Source organism: Ranitomeya imitator, chromosome 2 (genome assembly GCF_032444005.1).
Source record: "Ranitomeya imitator isolate aRanImi1 chromosome 2, aRanImi1.pri, whole genome shotgun sequence".
In the NCBI taxonomy this organism is placed as follows: Eukaryota; Metazoa; Chordata; class Amphibia; order Anura; family Dendrobatidae; genus Ranitomeya; species Ranitomeya imitator.
In genome coordinates, this window is record NC_091283.1 from 19,860,700 (window position 1) to 19,886,030 (window position 25,331).

Here is a 25,331-nt window from a genome sequence, read left to right on the forward strand (position 1 = left end):
TTGTATTTTTGGGTATTTGTCAGATCACTGTGTGCGCTCTGATCGCTAGCACACTGTGTCTCTGGATTGCCTTCATAACACCTGTCATTAGCAAACATAACAGTACAAGGAGCCTAACTAATGATTCTCAATAGAGGGAAAGAAAAAGTTCTGACATCATTTTTTTTTTTTTTTTTCTGCTCTGTGTTCACTTTTTTTTTTTTCCCCTAGACATTTGGGTGATTCTGGACACAGGTGTGGACATGGATATTCAGGGTCTGTGCTCTTCAATGGATAATCTCGTTATAAATGTACAAAAAATTCAAGATACTATTGATCAGAAATCTATGTTAGAACCAAGAATTCCTATTCCTGATTTGTTTTTTGGAGATAGAACTAAGTTTCTAAGTTTCAAAAATAATTGTAAGCTATTTCTGGCCTTGAAACCTCATTCTTCTGGTAATCCTATTCAACAGGTTTTGATTATTATTTCTTTTTTGCGCGGCGATCCGCAAGACTGGGCATTTTCTCTTGCGCCAGGAGACCCTGCATTGAGTAGTGTCGATGCGTTTTTCCTGGCGCTCGGATTGCTGTACGATGAGCCTAATTCAGTGGATCAGGCTGAGAAAAATTTGCTGGCTTTGTGCCAGGGTCAGGATGATATAGAAGTATATTGTCAGAAATTTAGGAAATGGTCAGTACTCACTCAGTGGAATGAATCTGCGCTGGCAGCTTTGTTCAGAAAGGGTCTCTCTGAGGCTCTTAAGGATGTCATGGTGGGATTTCCTATGCCTGCTGGTTTTAATGAGTCTTTGTCTTTGGCCATTCAGATCGGTCGACGCTTGCGCGAGCGTAAATCTGTGCACCATTTGGCGGTATTGCCTGAGGTTAAACCTGAGCCTATGCAGTGCGATAGGACTATGACTAGAGTTGAACGGCAGGAATACAGACGTCTGAATGGTCTGTGTTTCTACTGTGGTGATTCCACTCATGCTATTTCTGATTGTCCTAAGCGCACTAAGCGGTCCGCTAGGTCTGCCGTCATTGGTACTGTACAGTCCAAATTCCTTCTGTCCATTACCTTGATATGCTCTTTGTCGTCGTTTTCTGTCATGGCGTTTATGGATTCGGGCGCAGCCCTGAATCTGATGGATTTGGATTATGCTAAACGTTGTGGGTTTTTCTTGGAGCCTTTGCGGTGTCCTATTCCATTGAGAGGAATTGATGCTACACCTTTGGCCAAGAATAAACCTCAATACTGGACCCAGCTGACCATGTGCATGGCTCCTGCACATCGGGAAGTTATTCGCTTTCTGGTGTTGCATAATCTGCATGATGTGGCCGTGTTGGGGTTGCCATGGCTACAAACCCATAATCCAGTATTGGATTGGAATTCCATGTCGGTATCCAGCTGGGGTTGTCAGGGAGTACATGGTGATGTTCCATTTTTGTCAATTTCGTCATCCACCCCTTCTGAGGTCCCAGAGTTCTTGTCTGATTATCAGGATGTATTTGAAGAGCCCAAGTCCGATGCCCTACCTCCGCATAGGGATTGTGATTGTGCTATCAATTTGATTCCTGGTAGTAAATTCCCTAAAGGTCGATTATTTAATTTATCCGTGCCCGAACACGCCGCTATGCGCAGTTATGTGAAGGAATCCCTGGTGAAGGGACATATTCGCCCATCGTCATCACCACTGGGAGCAGGGTTCTTCTTTGTAGCCAAGAAGGATGGTTCGCTGAGACCGTGTATTGATTACCGCCTTCTTAATAAGATCACTGTTAAATTTCAGTATCCCTTGCCATTGTTATCTGACTTGTTTGCTCGGATTAAGGGGGCTAGTTGGTTCACTAAGATAGATCTTCGTGGTGCGTATAATCTGGTGAGAATCAGGCAAGGAGATGAATGGAAAACTGCATTCAATACGCCCGAGGGTCATTTTGAGTATCTGGTGATGCCGTTCGGACTTGCCAATGCTCCATCTGTGTTTCAGTCTTTTATGCATGACATCTTCCGTGAGTATCTGGATAAATTCCTGATTGTTTACTTGGATGACATTTTGATCTTCTCAGATGATTGGGAGTCTCATGTGAAGCAGGTCAGAATGGTTTTTCAGGTCCTGCGTGCTAACTCTTTGTTTGTGAAGGGATCAAAGTGTCTCTTCGGTGTGCAGAAAGTTTCATTTTTGGGGTTCATCTTTACCCCTTCTACTATCGAGATGGATCTTGTTAAGGTCCAAGCCATCCATGATTGGACTCAGCCGACATCTCTGAAAAGTCTGCAAAAGTTCCTGGGCTTTGCTAATTTTTATCGTCGCTTCATCTGTAATTTTTCTAGCATTGCCAAACCATTGACCGATTTGACCAAGAAGGGTGCTGATTTGGTTAATTGGTCTTCTGCTGCTGTGGAAGCTTTTCAGGAGTTGAAGCGTCGTTTTTGTTCTGCCCCTGTGTTGTGTCAGCCAGATGTTTCTCTTCCATTCCAGGTCGAGGTTGATGCTTCTGAGATTGGAGCAGGGGCGGTTTTGTCACAGAGAGGTTCTGATTGCTCAGTGATGAAACCATGTGCTTTCTTTTCCAGGAAGTTTTCGCCCGCTGAGCGTAATTATGATGTGGGCAATCGAGAGTTGCTGGCCATGAAGTGGGCATTCGAGGAGTGGCGTCATTGGCTTGAAGGAGCTAAGCATCGCGTGGTGGTATTGACTGATCATAAGAACTTGACTTATCTTGAGTCTGCTAAGCGGTTGAATCCTAGACAGGCCCGTTGGTCGTTATTTTTTGCCCGCTTCGACTTTGTGATTTCGTACCTTCCGGGCTCTAAAAATGTGAAGGCGGATGCTCTGTCTAGGAGTTTTGTGCCCGACTCTCCGGGTTTATCTGAGCCAGCGGGGATCCTCAAGTAAGGAGTCATTGTAACATAGTAACACATCACCACCTCCTCAGGCAAGCAATTCCAGATTCTCACTGCCCTAACAGTAAAGAATCCTCTTCTATGTTGGTGGAAAAACCTTCTCTCCTCCAGACGCAAAGAATGCCCCCTTGTGCCCGTCACCTTCCTTGGTATAAACAGATCCTCAGCGAGATATTTGTATTGTCCCCTTATATACTTATACATGGTTATTAGATCGCCCCTCAGTCGTCTTTTTTCTAGACTAAATAATCCTAATTTCGCTAATCTATCTGGGTATTGTAGTTCTCCCATCCCCTTTATTAATTTTGTTGCCCTCCTTTGTACTCTCTCTAGTTCCATTATATCCTTCCTGAGCACCGGTGCCCAAAACTGGACACAGTACTCCATTGTGTCTGCCATCTCCCCTGATTTGCGGAGAGTGTTGCAAAAATTTCAGGCGAATAAACCTGATCGTTGTCCAGCAGAGAAACTGTTCGTCCCTGATAGGTGGACTAGTAAAGTTATCTCTGAACTTCATTGTTCGGTGCTGGCTGGTCATCCTGGAATCTTTGGTACCAGAGAGTTAGTGGCTAGATCCTTCTGGTGGCCATCTCTGTCACGGGATGTACGTACTTTTGTGCAGTCCTGTGGGATTTGTGCTAGGGCTAAGCCCTGCTGTTCCCAAAGAGGCCTTGGACACATATTTCGATGGATTTCATTTCTGACCTTCCCGTTTCTCAAAAGATGTCAGTCATTTGGGTGGTCTGTGATCGCTTTTCTAAAATGGTCCATCTGGTGCCCTTGGCTAAATTGCCTTCCTCCTCTGATTTGGTGCCTTTGTTCTTTCAGCATGTGGTTCGGTTGCATGGCATTCCTGAGAATATTGTTTCTGACAGAGGTCCCCAGTTTGTTTCAAGGTTTTGGCGAGCCTTTTGTGGTAGGATGGGCATTGACCTATCCTTTTCCTCGGCTTTCCATCCTCAGACTAATGGCCAGACCGAACGAACCAATCAGACCTTGGAAACATATCTGAGATGTTTTGTTTCTGCTGATCAGGATGACTGGGTGTCATTTTTGCCGTTGGCTGAGTTCGCCCTTAATAATCGGGCCAGCTCGGCTACCTTGGTTTCTCCTTTTTTTTGCAATTCTGGGTTCCATCCTCGTTTCTCTTCAGGACAGGTTGAGTCTTCGGACTGTCCTGGTGTGGATTCTGTGGTGGATAGGTTGCAGCAGATCTGGACTCAGGTAGTGGACAATTTGACCTTGTCCCAGGAGAAAGCTCAACTTTTCGCTAATCGCAGACGCCATGTGGGTCCCCGACTTCGTGTTGGGGATCTGGTTTGGTTATCTTCTCGTCATATTCCTATGAAGGTTTCCTCTCCTAAATTTAAACCTCGTTTTATTGGTCCGTATAGGATTTCTGAGGTTCTCAATCCTGTGTCTTTTCGTTTGACCCTCCCAGACTCCATTTCCATACATAATGTATTCCATAGGTCGTTGTTGCGGAGATACGTGGCAACTATGGTTCCATCTGTTGAGCCTCCTGCCCCGGTTTTGGTGGAGGGGGAATTGGAGTATATTGTGGAGAAGATTTTGGATTCTCGTGTTTCTAGACGGAAACTCCAGTATCTGGTTAAATGGAAGGGTTATGCTCAGGAAGATAATTCCTGGGTTTTTGCCTCTGATGTTCATGTTTCCGATCTTGTTCGTTCCTTTCATGCGGCTCATCCTGGTCGGCCTGGGGGCTCTGGTGAGGGTTCGGTGACCCCTCCTCAAGGGGGGGGTACTGTTGTGAATTCTGTGGCTGAATTCACTCCTGTGGTCACAAGTGGTACTGCAGCTTCTGTGCTTCCTCCCTCAGGTGTTCTGGTGAGCTCGTTAACTGCTTCATTACTTAACTCCGCCTGATGCTGCTATCCTGGCTCCTTGTCAATGTTTCAGTGTTGGATCTGAGCTTCTCCTGATTGTTCCTGTGACCTGCTGCTCTGTATAGCTAAGTGCCTTTTGCTATTTTGTTGCTTTTTTTCTGTCCAGCTTGTCTTTTGTTTTGCTGGAAGCTCTGAGAAGCAAAGGGTGTACCGCCGTGCCGTTAGTTCGGCACGGTGGGGTTTTTTGCCCCCTTTGCGTGGTTTTGCTTTAGGGTTTTTTGTAGACTGCAAAGTTCGTTTTACTGTCCTCGCTCTGTCCTAGAATATCGGGTCCCACTTTGCTGAATCTATTTCATCCCTATGTTTTGTCTTTTCATCTTACTCACAGTCATTATACAGTGGGGCAAAAAAGTATTTAGTCAGTCAGCAATAGTGCAAGTTCCACCACTTAAAAAGATGAGAGGCGTCTGTAATTTACATCATAGGTAGACCTCAACTAAGGGAGACAAACTGAGAAAAAAAATCCAGAAAATCACATTGTCTGTTTTTTTAACATTTTATTTGCATATTATGGTGGAAAATAAGTATTTGGTCAGAAACAAAATTTCATCTCAATACTTTGTAATATATCCTTTGTTGGCAATGACAGAGGTCAAACGTTTTCTGTAAGTCTTCACAAGGTTGCCACACACTGTTGTTGGTATGTTGGCCCATTCCTCCATGCAGATCTCCTCTAGAGCAGTGATGTTTTTGGCTTTTCAATTGGCAACACGGACTTTCAACTCCCTCCAAAGGTTTTCTATAGGGTTGAGATCTGGAGACTGGCTAGGCCACTCCAGGACCTTGAAATGCTTCTTATGAAGCCACTCCTTCGTTGCCCTGGCGGTGTGCTTTGGATCATTGTCATGTTGAAAGACCCAGCCACGTTTCATCTTCAATGCCCCTGCTGATGGAAGGAGGTTTGCACTCAAAATCTCACGATACATGGCCCCATTCATTCTTTCATGTACCCGGATCAGTCGTCCTGGCACCTTTGCAGAGAAACAGCCCCAAAGCATGATGTTTCCACCACCATGCTTTACAGTAGGTATGGTGTTTGATGGATGCAACTCAGTATTCTTTTTCCTCCAAATACGACAAGTTGTGTTTCTACCAAACAGTTCCAGTTTGGTTTCATCAGACCATAGGACATTCTCCCAAAACTCCTCTGGATCATCCAAATGCTCTCTAGCAAACTTCAGACGGGCCCGGACATGTACTGGCTTAAGCAGTGGGACACGTCTGGCACTGCAGGATCTGAGTCCATGGTGGCGTAGTGTGTTACTTATGGTAGGCCTTGTTACATTGGTCCCAGCTCTCTGCAGTTCATTCACTAGGTCCCCCCGCGTGGTTCTGGGATTTTTGCTCACCGTTCTTGTGATCATTCTGACCCCACGGGGTGGGATTTTGCGTGGAGCCCCAGATCGAGGGAGATTATCAGTGGTCTTGTATGTCTTCCATTTTCTAATTATTGCTCCCACTGTTGATTTCTTCACTCCAAGCTGGTTGGCTATTGCAGATTCAGTCTTCCCAGCCTGGTGCAGGGCTACAATTTTGTATCTGGTGTCCTTTGACAGCTCTTTGGTCTTCACCATAGTGGAGTTTGGAGTCAGACTGTTTGAGGGTGTGCACAGGTGTCTTTTTATACTGATAACAAGTTTAAACAGGTGCCATTACTACAGGTAATGAGTGGAGGAAAGAGGAGACTCTTAAAGAAGAAGTTACAGGTCTGTGAGAGCCAGAAATCTTGATTGTTTGTTTCTGACCAAATACTTATTTTCCACCATAAAATGCAAATAAAATGTTAAAAAAACAGACAATGTGATTTTCTGGATTTTTTTTTCTCAGTTAGTCTCCCATAGTTGAGGTCTACCTATGATGTAAATTACAGACGCCTCTCATCTTTTTAAGTGGTGGAACTTGCACTATTGCTGACTGACTAAATACTTTTTTGCCCCACTGTATGTGGGGGGCTGCCTTTTCTTTTGGGGAATTTCTCTGGGGCAAGTCAGGCCTATTTTTCTATCTTCAGGCTAGCTAGTTTCTTAGGCTGTGCCGAGTTGCCTAGGTAGTTGTTAGGCGCAATCCACAGCCGCTTTTAGTTGTGTTTAGGATAGGATCAGGTGTGCAGTCTACAGAGTTTCCACGTCTCAGAGCTCGTTCTTGTATTTTTGGGTATTTGTCAGATCACTGTGTGCGCTCTGATCGCTAGCACACTGTGTCTCTGGATTGCCTTCATAACACCTGTCATTAGCAAACATAACAGTAATGTATGTACACAGTGACTGCACCAGCAGAAAGAATAGTGAGTGCAGCTCTGGAGTATAATACAGGATGTAACTCAGGATCAGTAATGTAATGTATGTACACAGTGACTGCACCAGCATTATAGTGAGTGCAGCTCTGGAGTATAATACAGGATGTAACTCAGGATCAGTAATGTAATGTATGTACACAGTGACTGCACCAGCATTATAGTGAGTGCAGCTCTGGAGTATAATACAGGATGTAACTCAGGATCAGTAATGTAATGTATGTACACAGTGACTGCACCAGCAGAATAGCGAGTGCAGCTCTGGAGTATAATACAGGATGTAACTTCGGATCAGTAATGTAATGTATGTACACAGTGATTGCACCAGCAGAACAGTGAGTGCAGCTCTGGAGTATAATACAGGATGTAACTCAGGATCAGTAATGTAATCTATGTACACAGTGACTGCACCAGCAGAATAGTGAGTGCAGCTCTGGAGTATAATACAGGAGGTAACTCAGGATCAGTAATGTATGTACACCGTGACTGCACCAGCAGAATAGTGAGTGCAGCTCTGGAGAATAATACAGGATGTAACTCAGGATCAGTAATGTAATGTATGTACACCGTGACTGCACCAGCAGAATAGTGAGTGCAGCTCTGGAGAATAATACAGGATGTAACTCAGGATCAGTAATGTAATGTATGTACACAGTGACTGCACCAGCAGAATAGTGAGTGCAGCTCTGGGGTATAATACAGGATGTAACTCAGGATCAGTAATGTAATGTATGTACACAGTGACTGCACCAGCAGAATAATGAGTGCAGCTCTGGGGTATAATACAGGATGTAACTCAGCATCAGTAATGTAATGTATGTACACAGTGACTGCACCAGCAGAATAGTGAGTGCAGCTCTGGGGTATAATACAGGATGTAACTCAGGATCAGTAATGTAATGTATGTACACAGTGACTGCACCAGCAGAATAATGAGTGCAGCTCTGGGGTATAATACAGGATGTAACTCAGGATCAGTAATGTAATGTATGTACACAGTGATTGCACCAGCAGAATAGTGAGTGCAGCTCTGGGGTATAATACAGGATGTAACTCAGGATCAGTAATGTAATGTATGTACACAGTGACTGCACCAGCAGAATAGTGAGTGCAGCTCTGAGGTATAATACAGGATGTAACTCAGGATCAGTAATGTAATGTATGTACACAGTGACTGCACCAGCAGAATAGTGAGTGCAGCTCTGGAGTATAATACAGGATGTAACTCAGGATCAGTAATGTAATGTATGTACACAGTGACTGCACAAGCAGAATAATGAGTGCAGCTCTGGGGTATAATACAGGATGTAACTCAGCATCAGTAATGTAATGTATGTACACAGTGACTGCACCAGCAGAATAGTGAGTGCAGTTCTGGAGTATTAGACCATGTTCACACGTTAAATTTTTGCTGCGTTTTTTTTAATGCAAATTAAAAGTTGTGTTTTACAGTATCAGCAAAAGTTATACAAATGTCAGAAATCTCATGCACACTCATTGGTTTTTATTCCTGACTGAATTGGAAAACTGTTGTGTTTTTGAAAACTGCAGCATGTCATTTTTAGCGTTTTTGCATTTTTTCACCCATAGAAAGCAATGAGTAAGAGCAGACGCACACGTATATTCTCATTACTGGGCGACACACAGGGTGTTCTGTTTGGGCAGTTGGGCCCAGAGTTAAACTTCACCTGCATTTCTAACTGATTTATACAATGTAACAATCCAATATTTATAAATAGCGATTGGTTTGTATGTTGTGCAGTTTGAGGGTTCACTTGTTTTGTGGCTTGTCATTTAGCACAGGCCCATGGACTCCAGTAAGGGCTCCCCCCTTTGCACCCCTGTATTTTCTCCATTGCTCTGCATTACAATGTGGACCCTCGTTCCCCCCCTATATACTGAGCCCATTGTATATTAGTTTATTTGCAGGGGGTGATCGGTGATGGCTTTTATTACCTGTGTGTGACAGAAGTCCGGGAGATAAGAGACTCTGGACCCCGTGCGGCAGCAGGCGAGCGTTCTCCTGAATCGCCACTCCCAGCGATCGCTTTGGGGGTCTCCCGGGCCTGGAGCTGTGGGGACACAATGGACACAGTATAAGCAGAACTTCTATACCTTATAGCAAACTATGTTCTGCCTCCACAAAGAGGAGGAGAATATAATGACATTGATCTGGAAATGACACCATTGCATGAAAACAAGTTCTGAAAACTTCCAATTGACTTTGTTTCAACATATAACAATTCTCAAAATCTTTGCTTGCAGTCAATGAATGAAAACAACACTGTTTCAGCTCAGAGGTGGGGGCGACAGAGCTATTCCTGCTCACACAGCCAATGATTTATTACAAAATATCAATAAAAATCCTTCATCTCGAGACTGAAGTAACAAGATATCATTACTGAGGGAAGTGATTATCTAGCCTGTTACACTGTGACAAAGTCTCAGCGGTGAGACATTAGTTATCTGTGGGTTATCAGTCTCTGGATGTAAACTGTGAATGTTTCAACTTTCTTCTATTTTGAATTTTTAGATTTTTGTTAAGTTCCTTTTTTTTCTGCGGCTGTGCTTTTTATTTTAAGGTTTCAATACAACAGCAGAATACAGAGATTTTGAAAAAGCTGAGAAAATGAAAAAAAAAACTTGCAGCCTGAACTTTAGGATAATTCTCACTTCTACTGTTTGCTAAAAGTGCGCCAGAGGCGGCGTGCTGTACATACTGAGCATTCGCAGGTGGTGGGGCTATCCTGTGCGGACCCCGCTGCCCTCCCCACACCCCATAGCAGCCACAGTACGGGTGTTCAGTGCAGATCTAGGGATCGTCAGGGATGATTTGTGTCAATTTGTAACTAAGTGATGTCAATATGAAGATTTAACAACCCAGAAAATATTACAGCGAGTGGCGCTCAGCTCCGGGTGTCACTTATCCCGCAGATAATCAGCTCTCGTATCCTCCGGCTCTGATTACAAAATGTCAATTATTTTTCAATTTGGACAAGTTATTAAAAGAATATATCTTGTTGATCTCTTCATTTCAGAGGAAAGAAAAAAGTTTACAGAACGACAGATGGCAACAAGATAGCGATAGATGGATCCGTAGATAAATAAATGATAGATAATAGATAAGATATAGATTATTATTATTTATTGTTATAGCGCCATTTATTCCATGGCGCTTTACATGTGAGGAGGGGTATACATAATAAAACAAGTACAATAATCTTAAACAATACAAGTCACAGCTGGTACAGGAGGAATGAGGACCCTGCCCGCGAAGGCTCACAATCTACAAGGGATGGGTGAGGATACAGTAGGTGAGGGTAGAGATGGTCATGCAGCGGTTTGGTCGATCGGTGGTTACTGCAGGTTGTAGGCTTGTCGGAAGAGGTGGGTCTTCAGGTTCTTTTTGAAGGTTTCGATGGTAGGCGAGAGTCTGATGTGTTGTGGTAGAGGGTTCCAGAGTAAGGGTGATACGCGAGAGAAATCTTGTATACGATTGTGGGAAGAGGAGATAAGAGGCGAGTAGAGAAGGAGATCTTGTGAGGATCGGAGGTTGCACGCAGGAAAGCACCGGGAGACGAGGTCACAGATGTATGGAGGAGACAGGTTGTGGATGGCTTTGTACGTCATGGTTAGGGTTTTGTAGTGGAGTCTCTGGGCAATGGGGAGCCAGTGCAGGGATTGACAGAGGGGAGAGGCCGGGGAATAGCGGGGGGACAGGTGGATTAGTCGGGCAGCAGAGTTTAGAATAGATTGGAGGGGTGCGAGAGTGTTAGAGGGAAGGCCACAGAGCTGGAGGTTACAGTGGTCAAAGCGGGAGATGATGAGGGCATGGAATAGGGTTTTTGCAGATTCTTGGTTGAGGAATGAACGGATTCGTGAAATATTTTTGAGTTGAAGGCGGCAGGAAGTGGAAAGGGCTTGGATATGAGGTTTGAAGGAGAGATCAGCGTCAAGGATTACCCCGAGGCAGCGAGCTTGTGGGACTGGGGAGAGTGGGCAGCCATTTACTGTAATGGATAGGTTCGTTGGGGGGGTCGCGTGAGATGGGGGAAAGATGATGAATTCTGTTTTGTCCATGTTAAGTTTCAGAAATCTAGTGGAGAAGAAGGATGAAATAGTGGACAGACATTGAGGGATTCTGGTTAGTAGGGAGGTGATATCTGGTCCAGAGATGTAGATCTGTGTGTCGTCAGCATAGAGGTGATACTGAAAGCCATGAGATTCTATGAGCTGTCCCAGGCCAAAGGTGTAAATGGAGAAGAGCAGGGGTCCTAGAACTGAACCTTGCGGGACTCCGACAGATAGGGGGCGAGGTGAGGAGGTGGTGTGTGAGTGGGAGACGCTGAATGTCCGGTCTGTTAGGTATGATGAGATCCAGGATAGGTCCAAGTCTGTGATGCCAAGGGATGAGAGGGTCTGTAATAATAGGGAATGGTCCACTGTGTCAAAGGCAGAGGACAGGTCCAGGAGGAGGAGGATAGAGTAGTGTCGCTTGCTCTTGGCGGTTAAGAGGTCATTGGTGACCTTAGTTAGGGCAGTTTCGGTGGAGTGGTGTGACCGGAAGCCAGATTGTAAGCGGTCAAAGAAGGAGCAGGAAGATAGATGGGAGGACAGTTCAAGATGGACGTGTTGTTCCAGTAGTTTGGAGGTATAAGGGAGAAGTGATATAGGGCGATAGCTAGATACAGAGGATGGGTCAATAGAGGGCTTTTTGAGGATAGGTGTGATGGAGGCATGTTTAAAGCTTGAGGGGAAAACACCAGTTGTTAGTGATAGGTTGAAGAGATGGGTTAGGGTTGGGATGAAGACTGTGGTGAGGTTTGGGATGAGGTGGGAAGGGATCGGGTCAAGTGCACAGGTGGTGAGATGTGACCTTGAGAGTAGAGTGGAGAGTTGATCTTCTGTAATGGTGGAGAAGTTGGTTTTGGAGGTGGAGGGCTGGGAAGTCGGGAGGATGGGCTCTGGGGGTTGTCGACTAAAACTGTCTCTGATGTTCTCAATATTCTGCTTGAAAAATGAGGCAAAGTCTTCAGCTGAGATGAGTGGAGAGGGAGGAGGTGCTGGGGGACGGAGGAGAGAATTGAAGGTGTTGAATAACTGTTTAGGGTTGTGAGGCAGGGAGGATATGAGAGATGAGAAGTAGGTTTGTTTAGCGGTGGCGAGTGTGGTCTTGAAAGTAGTGAGGGACTGTTTGAATGCGATGAAGTGCTCGTTGGAGTGGGATCTTTTCCATCTGCGCTCAGCAGCCCTGGAAGCTCGCCTCAGTTCTTTAGTCAGTCTAGATAGATAATAGATGATAATAGATAGTAAGATAGATATGAGAGAAATAGATAGATAATATGGTAGATGGCTAAATAATAGATAAATAGATAACAGATGAAAGTTAAAAGATAGATAATAGACAGATAATAGATAGATGATAGATATATAATTAATAGATAATCGATAGATAGATAATAGATAGATGATAAATAGATAAATACACTGTGTGCAGAATTATTCGGCAAGTTGTATTTTGATCACGATACTTTTTATACATGTTGTCCTACTCCAAGCTGTTCAGGTTTGAGAGCCAACTACCAATTCAGTAAATCATGTGATGTGCATCTCTGTAGTGAGGTGGGGTGTTGTCTAATGCAGGGGTGTCAAACTGCATTCCTCGAGGGCCGCAAACCATGCGGGTTTTCAAGATTTCCTTAGCATTGCACAAGGTGTTGTAATCATGATGTGTGCAGGTGATTCAATTATCACCTGTGCAGTACAAGGAAATCCTGAAAACATGAGCTGTTTGCAGCCCTTGAGGAATGCAGTTTGACACCCCTGGTCTAATGACATCAGATCCCTATATAAGGTGCGCGTAATAATTAGGCAACCTCCTTTCCTTTGGCAAAATGGGTCAGAAGAGAGATTTGACGGCTCTGAAAAGTCCACAATTGTGAGATGTCTGCAGAGGGAGGCAGCAGTCTTGAAATTGCCAAACTTTTGAAGCGTCATCACCGAACAATCAAGCGTTTCATGGCAAATAGCCAACAGGTTCGCAAGAAGCGTGTTGGGCAAAAAAGGAGCAAAATAACTGCCCATGAATTGAGGAAAATCAAGCGTGAAGCTGCCAAGATGCCATTTGCCACCAGTTTTGCCATATTTCAGAGCTGCAACGTTACTGGAGTAACAAAAAGCACAAGGTGTGCGATACTCAGGGACATGGCCAAGGTAAGGAAGGCTGAAAAACGACCACCTCTGAACAAGAAACATAAGATAAAACGTCAAGACTGGGCCAAGAAATATCTGAAGACTGACTGTTCAAAGGTTTTCTGGACTGATGAAATGAGAGTGACTCTTGATGGGCCGGATGGACGGGCCAGAGGCTGGATCAGTAAAGGGCAGAGAGATCCGCTCCGACTCAGACGACAGCGAGGTGGAGGTGGGGACTGGAATGGGCTGATATCATCAAAGATGAACTTGTGAGAGCTTTTCGGGTTGAGGATGGAGTGAAGCTCAACTCCCAGACCTACTGTCAGTTTCTGGAAGACAACTTCAAGCAGTGGTACAAGAAGAAGTCGGTATTGTTCAAGAAAAACATGATTTTCATGCAGGACAATGCTCCATCACATGCCTCCAACTACTCCACAGCGTGGCCGGCCAGTAAAGGTCTCAGAGAAGAATAAATAATGACATGGCCCCTTGTTCACCTGATCTGAACCCCATAGAGAACCTGTGGTCCCTCATAAAATGTGAGATCTACAGGGAGGGAGAACAGTCCACCTCTGGAGCAGTGTCTGGAGGCTGTGGTGGCCGCTGCACCAATGTTGGTCGGAAACAGATCAAGCAACTGACAGGATGGATGGAGGCGGCTGAGTGTCATCATAAAGAAAGGGGGCTATATCGGGTATTAATTTTTTTTTGGGGGGGGGGTTTGCATGTTAGAAATGTTTATTTCTAAATTTTGTGCAGTTGTATTGATTTACCTGGTGAAAATAAACAAGTGAGATGGGAATATATTTGGTTTTTATTAAGTTGCCTAATAATTCTGCACAGTAAGTTACCTGCACAAACAGATATCCTCCTAAGAGCCAAATCTAAAAAAAAAACACTGCAACTTCCAAAAATATTAAGCATTGATATTTACGAGTCTTTTGGGTTGATTGAGAACATAGTTGTTGATCTCAAGAATAAAAATAATCCTCTAAAATACAACTTGCCTAATAATTCTGCACACAGTGTAGATAGATCGATAGATAATAGATAGATAGATAATAGATAGATAATAATTGATCATAGATAGACAATAGATAGGTAATAGATGGATATATAGATAATAGATAGATGATAGATATATAATAAAGAGATGATAGATATTAGAGATAATAGAGATGATAGATAGATGATAGATAATAGATCGAGATAATAGATAGATGATAGATAGATAATAGATAATAGACTATTAAACTCAAAACAGATAAAACGTGTCACTAAATTTGGACTGAGCATCCAACAAGCATCTTAAAATGCTGCTGAAAAATGGCAGACACTGATAGAAATCTCTAAGTGATGGACGTCACGGGTTCTTCCTCTTCTTCAGACACTGAGATAATGATATAAGAGGGTTAGTGGTTTCTAGCACAGGATTTGGGGAATAACCTGCAGATTACATCCTTGCAGTAAGAATTGGGGACAGGAGTGGAGGTGGATTAGCGCCCGGCGCCTCTGCACTCACGGTCCCTTTATGTAGGATGATGGATGATTCTACAGCCGGGGGCTCCGCTAACAGCATTAACCTCACCCGTCAGCAGCACAGATTTTCCTCCAGGCCCCAAGAACCTCATAAGACGCGAGTCTCAATTTCCAATCCGATGCATAAAAATGCAGGAAAATAGAAATCTGTGCCCCTTCGCCCGGCCTTTACCGCTTGCCATAACCGGATTTACCCACTAACATTTCTTGGAAAGTCCGGCCAATAAAATCTACCTACTGCAAATAATCTCCCATCACAGAACATTGAATGTCAAGGAGTATACATAGATGGGTTTACAAAAAAGCATAAAACGCGTCAGCATCTGTGAAGAAGCAGGAAAATGAGAAACAGTTCAGCCAACTGCATAAGAAACGCACTGTGGATATAATGAGTGGGCTTCAGCCGGGACCCCAAAAGATCACATAGAGAACCAGAAACAGAAAACAAACATGGAGTGCAGATCACTAGAATCAGAATGGTACTACAGTCCTCCATAACAGACTACAGATCACCAGAAATGTATTATAGGCTTCTGTACACTGCCCGCAGAGCACTCCACACACCACCTACAGAACACCCATCATACACTGTCTATAGAATGCTCCACACACCACCTACAAAGTGTCCACCATACGCTGCTCATGGAGCACCGCACACACCACCTACAGAGAGCCCACCATACACCACCTACAGCGTGTCCCACACACAACCCACAAAAACTACTCACAGAGTGCCCCCCACACCACCTACAGAGCGCCCACCATACACTGCCTACAGAGTGACCCACATACACTGCTCATGGAGCGCCCCACACACCACCTACAGAGCGCCCATCATGCACTGTCCACAGAGCACCCCACACACCACCTAGAGAGCACCCCACATACCTCCCACAGAGCTCCCTGTGCACAATGTCCACGGTGTACCCCAGACACAACCTACAGAGAACCCCATACAAACTGCAAAGCGCCAGGTGCACACTGCCAGCAGGGCATCGTACATATTACCTACAGAGCTCACTGTGCACACTGCCAGCAGGGCATCGTACATATTACCTACAGAGCGCACTGTGCACACTGCCAGCAGGGCATCGTACATATTACCTACAGAGCGCACTGTGCACACTGCCCGCAGGGCATCGTACATATTACCTACAGAGCGCACTGTGCACACTGCCAGCAGGGCATCGTACATATAACCTACAGAGCGCACTGTGCACACTGCCAGCAGGGAATCGTACATATTACCTACAGAGCGCACTGTGCACACTGAAAGCAGGGCATCGTACATATTACCTACAGAGCGCACTGTGCACACTGCCAGCAGGGCATCGTACATATTACCTACAGAGCGCACTGTGCACACTGCCCGCAAGGCGTCCCACGCACTCAGCATTTCACACACTACCTACAGAACACCACATACATCGCCCGCAGAGCACTCTTTACACACTGCCCAAAGAGCATCTGATTCACCATGTAGTGACACCGCCTGCAGAGCATCATAGGAAATTACAACCAAAAGGTACACGGCAGGAGGACAGGAGGCAGAGGTGCCACCAAATGATGTGAAAATAGGTATAAAAGATTTTTTTTCATTACATAAAAGACAAAACCAGTCTGAATCCTTCTTCAGGTACAAAGGGACATAAGACGACTACAAATCACAGAGTACAGAGTACAACACACAGTCTGCAGTGCGCCAGATAAGGACAACAAGCCTCAGCAGCGCGCCATAATCAGACTACAGACCACCATACACTCAGTGGGCCCATAGTAAGGGTGGACTCACATTCTGCACTGGTTCTGTCACAATGTATCAGTTTTGCCCTCAGTGTTCCTTTGTTGTTATACGTAGAAGTTTCTTGAAACCAGAAGAAATTTCATGACTCGGTGACGATGATCCAACAATCTATGAAGACAATTTACTCATCTCAGGAAAAAACCTCTCCTGGCGATGAGATGGCGGCTCGGAGCTCTCCGGGGCGCGGGGAAGCGGCCATTACTCTTTAATTGCGACCTGATTGTTTGTTGATGTTTTTACGCTTCTGCTTAATTGTCTGAGTTTTGTCTCCATTTAAATTAACAAATTCATTTAAATCTAAAGTTTAATTAAGACGAAAAGTAATTAGTAACGAGGAGAAGCTGGAGACGCGAAAGATAGTCACTCGGACACAAAAAGGAGTTATCTGTGGTGTTACATAGGACTGCAGGTGACATCTACACATTATCTGTACTCAGAGCGTTATCACTGTGTTATATGTGGTGTTACATAGGACTGCAGGTGACATCCATTACATTATCTGTACTCAGAGTTATCACTGTGTTATCTGTGGTGTTGCATAGGACTGCAGGTGACATCTGCTACATTATCAGTACTTAGAGAGTTATCACTGTGTTATCTGTGGTGTTACATAATGTAGTCAGTCACCCGCAGTCCTATCTGTCCTCAGAGCTACTGTGATATCTGTGGTGTTACATAGGACTGCAGGTGACATATTACATTATCTGTACACAGAGAGTTATCACTGTGTTATCTATGGTGTTACATAGGACTGCAGGGGACATCTACTACATTATCTGTGCTCAGAGATATCATTGTGTTATCTATAGTGTTACATAGGACTGCAGGTGACATTTAGTACATTATCTGTGCTCAGAGATATCACTGTGTTATCTGTGGTGTTACATAGGACTGCAGGTGACATCTACACATTATCTGTACTCAGAGCGTTATCACTGTGTTATATGTGGTGTTACATAGGACTGCAGGTGACATCCATTACATTATCTGTACTCAGAGTTATCACTGTGTTATCTGTGGTGTTGCATAGGACTGCAGGTGACATCTGCTACATTATCAGTACTTAGAGAGTTATCACTGTGTTATCTGTGGTGTTACATAATGTAGTCAGTCACCCGCAGTCCTATCTGTCCTCAGAGCTACTGTGATATCTGTGGTGTTACATAGGACTGCAGGTGACATATTACATTATCTGTACACAGAGAGTTATCACTGTGTTATCTATGGTGTTACATAGGACTGCAGGGGACATCTACTACATTATCTGTGCTCAGAGATATCATTGTGTTATCTATAGTGTTACATAGGACTGCAGGTGACATTTAGTACATTATCTGTGCTCAGAGATATCACTGTGTTATCTGTGGTGTTACATAGGACTGCAGGTGACATCTGCTACATTATCTGTACTCAGAGAGTTATCACTGTTATCTGTGGTGTTACATAGGACTGCAGGTGACATCTACTACATTATCTGTATTCAGAGAGTTATCACTGTTATCTGTGGTGTTACATAATGTAGTCAGTCACCTGCAGTCCTATCTGTCCTCAGAGTTACTGTGATATCTGTGGTGTTACATAGGACTGCAGGTGACATCTGCTACATTATCTGTGCTCAGAGATATCACTGTGTTATCTGTGGTGTTACATAGGACTGCAGGTGACATCTGCTACATTATCTGTGCTCAGAGATATCACTGTTATCTGTGGTGTTACATAGGACTGCAGGTGACATTTACTACATTATCTGTATTCAGAGAGATATCATTGTTATCTGTGGTGTTACATAGGACTGCAGGTGGCATTTAGTACATTATCTGTGCTCAGAGTTATCACTGTTATCTGTGGTGTTACATAGGACTGCAGGTGACATCTGTATACCGTTGCACACAGCAGGATGAGGGCTCTGGATTCCCTTGAAGCCGTGGTAGATGTAATAAGATTAATGGGAGTGTTTTGCAGCAGGACATTATTTCATTACTTCCTATGGGATCAGCTGCGGTTTTGGGATAATTTATTTGACATTTCGCCTTCATTCTCTCATTTTGCGGAGATAACTATAAGTAACAAAGGAAAAAAATCCACAACAGATAGAACAATAAAATACAATTCTCCGGTACAAGATGCCGGACCCCCCTCCCCCGACGCCCTGAATTATGTCGAATCCATAAAACGCACAACGTTGTGAGACACGAGAAGATCTTCATCCTGGTGATGGAGACGTTGGCCGCTCGCTGCCATCAGCTTCTCCAGGGCTCCTGGTTACAGACATTTCTATGGAGATTTCAGGAGTGTTCATTAATGTCTTTGCACCAATTGTTTAATGATACAAATGTGGACGTGTTTACCATAATTCTGCTACAATTTGCAACATTTTTCTTCTTTTTTTTTTATAAAGGCTGGAAAGTGGGTGGAGTTAGCAGTGGGGGTGTGGCTTCTAATCAGGGGCAGACATATAATTGGTGCAGCCGCTCAGGGGTCCTAGAAGTCAGGGGGCCACTATCACCTCCAAAGCAGATGGAGCTGTGCACTATGATCGGCTTTTGTGCTGCAAAGCGACCGGTGAGAAAGTTTCATGCAGTTTACACATTTCACCACTGAGACCTCTGCTGACTGTCAGTGAATTGAGGAGGAAAAGCTGCCTGGATCTAAGACTTCTCACAGAGGAGAGTTCGGTACAATGTTTCCATTGTAGACCTTCTGCTCTCCAGCCCCGATAACTCATTACCATATCGTTCACAGTCACGGAGTATGTGACCCTCACAGGGCCATGGGTAAGGGAGCCCGCTGCCGGCAGCACCTACTTCAGCTAGATGGGGGTCCGAAGGTGGACATGATTATACCAGGGTGGGGTCCAGGATGGGGGGGCGGGGGGGGGGCATTATACAAGAATGGGGTCCAGGATGGGGGGGTCATTATACCACAATGGGGTCCAGGATCGGGGGTCATTATACCAGGATGGGGTCCAGGATGGGGGGTCATTATACCAGGATGGGGTCCAGGATGGGGGGGGGGGGCATTATACCAGAATGGGGTCCAGGATGGGGGGTCATTATACCAGGATGGGGTCCAGGATGGGGGGTCATTATACCAGAATGGGGTCCAGGATGGGGGGGCGGGGGGGGCATTATACAAGAATGGGGTCCAGGATGGGGGGGGGGGTCATTATACCACAATGGGGTCCAGGATGGGGGGTCATTATACCAGGATGGGGTCCAGGATGGGGGGGGGGCATTATACCACAATGGGGTCCAGGATGGGGGGGTCATTATACCACAATGGGGTCCAGGATGGGGGGTCATTATACCAGAATGGGGTCCAGGATGGGGGGGGGCATTATACCAGAATGGGGTCCAGGATGGGGGGTCATTATACCAGAATGGGGTCCAGGATGGGGGGGCATTATACCAGAATGGGGTCCAGGATGGGGGGGGGCATTATACCAGAATGGGGTCCAGGATGGGGGGGGGGCATTATACCAGAATGGGGTCCAGGATGGGGGGGGTCATTATACCAGGATGGGGTCCAGGATGGGGGGGGGGCATTATACCAGAATGGGGTCCAGGATGGGGGGGTCATTATACCAGGATGGGGTCCAGGATGGGGGGGGGGCATTATACCAGAATGGGGTCCAGGATGGGGGGTCATTATACCAGAATGGGGTCCAGGATGGGGGGGCATTATACCAGAATGGGGTCCAGGATGGGGGGGGCATTATACCACGATGGGGTCCAGGATGGGGGGGCATTATACCAGAATGGGGTCCAGGATGGGGGGGGGCATTATACCAGGATGGGGTCCAGAATGGGGGGGCATTATACCAGAATGGGGTCCAGGATGGGGGGGGGGCATTATACCAGGATGGGGTCCGGGATGGGGGGGGGGGGGCATTATACCAGAATGGGGTCCAGGATGGGGAGGGGGGCATTATACCAGGATGGGGTCCAGAATGGGGGGGCATTATACCAGAATGGGGTCCAGGATGGGGGGGGGGGCATTATACCAGGATGGGGTCCAGGATGGGGGGGGGGCATTATACCAGAATGGGGTCCAGGATGGGGGGGCATTATACCAGGATGGGGTCCAGGATGGGGGGGTCATTATACCAGGATGGGGTCCAGGATGGGGGGGCATTATACCAGAATGGGGTCCAGGATGGGGGGGGGGCATTATACCAGGATGGGGTCCAGAATGGGGGGGCATTATACCAGAATGGGGTCCAGGATGGGGGCATTATACCAGGATGGGGTCCAGAATGGGGGGGCATTATACCAGAATGGGGTCCAGGATGGGGGGGGGCATTATACCAGGATGGGGTCCAGGATGGGGGGGGGGGGGCATTATACCAGAATGGGGTCCAGGATGGGGGGGGGGCATTATACCAGGATGGGGTCCAGGATGGGGGGGGGGGGCATTATACCAGAATGGGGTCCAGGATGGGGGGGCATTATACCAGGATGGGGTCCAGGATGGGGGGGTCATTATACCAGGATGGGGGGGCATTATACCAGAATGGGGTCCAGGATGGGGGGGGGCATTATACCAGGATGGGGTCCAGAATGGGGGGGCATTATACCAGAATGGGGTCCAGGATGGGGGGGGGGGCATTATACCAGGATGGGGTCCAGGATGGGGGGGGGGCATTATACCAGAATGGGGTCCAGGATGGGGAGGGGGGCATTATACCAGGATGGGGTCCAGAATGGGGGGGCATTATACCAGAATGGGGTCCAGGATGGGGGGGGGGGGCATTATACCAGGATGGGGTCCAGGATGGGGGGGGGGCATTATACCAGAATGGGGTCCAGGATGGGGGGGCATTATACCAGGATGGGGTCCAGGATGGGGGGGTCATTATACCAGGATGGGGTCCAGGATGGGGGGGCATTATACCAGGATGGGGTCCAGGATGGGGCGGCATTATACCAGGATGGGGGTCATTATACCAGAATGGGGTCCAGGATGGGGGGGTCATTATACCAGAATGGGGTCCAGGATGGGGGGGGTCATTATACCACAATGGGGTCCAGGATGGGGGGTCATTATACCAGAATGGGGTCCAGGATGGGGGTCATTATACCAGAATGGGGTCCAGGATGGGGAGGGGGGCAATATACCAGGATGGGGTGGGAGGCAATATACCAGGATGGGGTCCAGGATGGGGGGCAATATACCAGGATGGGGTCCAGGATGGGGGTCATTATACCAGAATGGGGTACAGGATGGGGGGTCATTATACCAGAATGGGGTCCAGGATGGGGGTCATTATACCAGAATGGGGTCCAGGATGGGGTGGGGGGCAATATACCAGGATGGGGTCCAGGATGGGGTGGGAGGCAATATACCAGGATGGGGTGGGAGGCAATATACCAGGATGGGGGGCAATATACCAGGATGGGGTCCAGGATGGGGGGCAATATACCAGGATGGGGTCCAGAATGGGGTGTCACTATATCAGAATGAGGTCCAGGATGGGGGGTCATTATACCAGAATGGGGTCCAGGATGGGGGGTCATTATACCAGAATGGGGTCCAGGATGGGGGTCATTATACCAGAATGGGGTCCAGGATGGGGTGGGGGGCAATATACCAGGATGGGGTCCAGGATGGGGTGGGAGGCAATATACCAGGATGGGGTGGGAGGCAATATACCAGGATGGGGGGCAATATACCAGGATGGGGTCCAGGATGGGGGGCAATATACCAGGATGGGGTCCAGAATGGGGTGTCACTATATCAGAATGAGGTCCAGGATGGGGGGTCATTATACCAGAATGGGGTCCAGGATGGGGGGTCATTATACCAGAATGGGGTCCAGGATGGGGGTCCTTATACCAGAATGGGGTCCAGGATGGGGGGTCATTATACCAGGATGGGGTCCAGGATGGGGGTCATTATACCAGAATGGGGTCCAGGATGGGGGTCATTATACCAGAATGGGGGTCATAATACCAGGAAGAGGCCCAGGATAAATTATGGTCATGATGGAGAAGCTATTACAAGGATGTCTTTTTAGGATCTAGTATGCTACAAGGGCCTTTACATTTGACCAACATGGAGGTGGGGGCCCAGGTCCAAATTTTGCAGCGGGGCCCATGGGACTTTAGTTATGCCACTGCTTGTTACAATGCATCAGTGCAGCTAAATTCCTGCAGTCCGGTATGTTTCATGATTTCATAGTTTCATTATCGGTACATAATGGTTGTATTATGGGAGCTCAGCTGCAGTAGAAAAAAAAAAGCCCCCACCATAACCCAGCACAGGCACTGACCAGGAGGGGAGGCAGTAAAACGTGAGGCCCTGCAGCGAGAGTATAACTGCAGCTTTGGATGTGACTGGAGTATAAGGATGTAACAAATGACTGCACCTTACCAGTGATACGCAGGGATCCCGATGTTCTCGTTCCCCTCAGTCTCCGATTATCCCATATAAAGACAGCGCGACCCCTGCGAGCCCCGGTCATGCAAGACGCTGCCTATTTAGGGCATTTCTTCTGCAGCGAGATAAATTGCTCTAACATTTCATTACATTTTTATTCTAAACTCATCCTAATAAAAAAAAAATAATAATTCTGGTTTATTTTTAGAGCAATTTAGTTTTAGAATCATATTAAGGTCAAATTAAAATCCGTTTTATTTGGAATTTATGACACGAGTTTCTTACAAGCCAAAAGGTAGTTAAACTCTTCTTGACCCGGAGAGACACATGTAGCCTCCGGAGGACGGGCAGCCACAAGGAGGGTCGCAGGGACAGGTGGACGATGGAAAATAATGCAATAGATGAATATAGAAAGTGTAACCTACTATTACCATCCTATCATATAACCCAGAAATATAAGCTTTGTAAATCATCACATTAGAGGACAATCATCAAAAAGTCCTTCTCCGGAAATACACAGTCCGAGAAGGAGAGCAATGGACCCGGGTTCCTCGTGAAGCAATGGACCCGGGTTCCTCGTGAAGCAATGGACCCGGATTCCTCGTGAAGCAATGGACCCAGATTCCTCGTGGAGCAATGGACCCGGATTCCTCGTGAAGCAATGGACCCGGATTCCTCGTGGAGCAATGGACCCGGATTCCTCGTGGAGCAATGGACCCGGATTCCTCGTGAAGCAATGGACCTTGGCTCCTCATGCAGCCCGATTTTGATAGCAGCTCTTGGATGAAGGAGGTTTTGATTACAGCGATTCACATTCCCCAGACCTGAATCCACCCGAGAATCTCTGGACATTATGTATCCGATGCTGCCACATTGTGCCACAGACTGCCCAGGATCTGCTGATCACGCTATGGGGGAAGATCTCCCAGGACACAATCACCACCACATCAGGCGCGTGGCCGGGATCCACCTGTCATTACAATTTTTGGCTTTGGTTCTCAGGATGATTGGGAATTCGGCTCTTAATTAGTTGATACTTTTGTTTTCCATTCACGATTGATAACAAATGACACATTTTGCATCGGGACGATGTTGAATTTTTGATCATTGCGGTTTACGGTGGATACGTTTTAGGCTGTCAGCGGTGCGGCCCCGTCACTGTGTGTCATCCCCAGCCCCCGGCTCACACAGAATAGCAGATGAAGGCGGCGCTGTGATGTGACACAGACTGGGCGAGATGTCGACGCCTTGTAAGACTCTATTCCCACCCGGCGGAGCTTTGTTGTGCGGCTTCTGATGGCGTCGATCATAAAGCACGTCATGTCGCCTGCCTGACAGCTCCTGCCTCATCTCCTCTTTCCTCGAGGCATCAACTGAATCAAATCACTTTGGCGCTCGGAGCACAAACCGGGGAGGTCAGGAGCGACTATTGCAAATGTTCTGATTGAATTCTGAGAGGTAGAAATCAAAGAACAGGTGCAATGGCTTTCACCCCGATACAAGACCCACAATGTGCGCAGCAATCCGCCAGAGAGGCCATCACAACATCCGCCAGCTCCCTGCACACAATTCACAAAAATCCTAATACAGGTTGTCAATGCCAAGAGCCGAAAATGTGTCCAATGTGACGAAGAGCGGATGACAGGGGCAGCAGGGACCCCCGAAACTAAAAAAAAACAACAACAAGGAGTAGAAAATCATGGATGATTTCTTGGAAAAACAGTGCCACACCTGTGGAGAGGTTGTCTACGGTACTGCAGTGAGCACCAGTAGTAGAAGTAGGGCTGAGCTGAAATGTCAGCTACAATCTGTAGACCGGGTGGTGCAGTTTTTGAAAGGAAGAAGCCATGATTCATGACCCTGGACTTATCCGTTTAGCTGTCACTTCCAATTTCTACAGAAAGAGGACATAAAACAAATGCCAGCACCCTGCTGCCCTCCATGGGTGCCAGCGTCCTGCTGCCACTGGCTCATGTCAACATTCCCCACAATTTCAGTGCGGGCAGCCCAAAGTTGCTGCCTCCAAATCCAAGAACATCAACCTTTGTCATTGCCTTCTCACGTGTTACATTGTAACATTATGTAAATATTTAAATGGGAAACCCAAACTGGCAAGGTAAAGGGGCACGGGGCAAGGTAAAGAGGCACGGGGCAAGGCAAAGGGGCACGGGGCAAGGTAAAGGGGCACGGGGCAAGGCAAAGGGGCACGGGGCAAGGTAAAGGGGCACAGGGCAAGGTAAAGGGGCACGGGGCAAGGCAAAGGGGCACGGGGCAAGGTAAAGGGGCACAGGGCAAGGTAAAGGGACACAGGGTAAAGTAAAGGGG

The 25,331-nt window shown here is 46.6% G+C and overlaps 1 protein-coding gene across 3 annotated transcripts in view; it reads right to left on the minus strand.

Annotated features, from left to right (window-relative positions):
* The window catches only part of DACH2 (dachshund family transcription factor 2), a 446,534-nt gene that overhangs the window by 279,958 nt on the left and 141,245 nt on the right, over nt 1–25,331 (minus strand). For all 3 annotated transcript variants that reach the window (XM_069746105.1, XM_069746107.1, XM_069746106.1), the window contains exon 2: nt 9,047–9,162. In XM_069746105.1, coding sequence (XP_069602206.1) covers nt 9,047–9,162 — 116 coding nt within the window. The remainder of the gene's footprint in view (nt 1–9,046; nt 9,163–25,331) is intronic.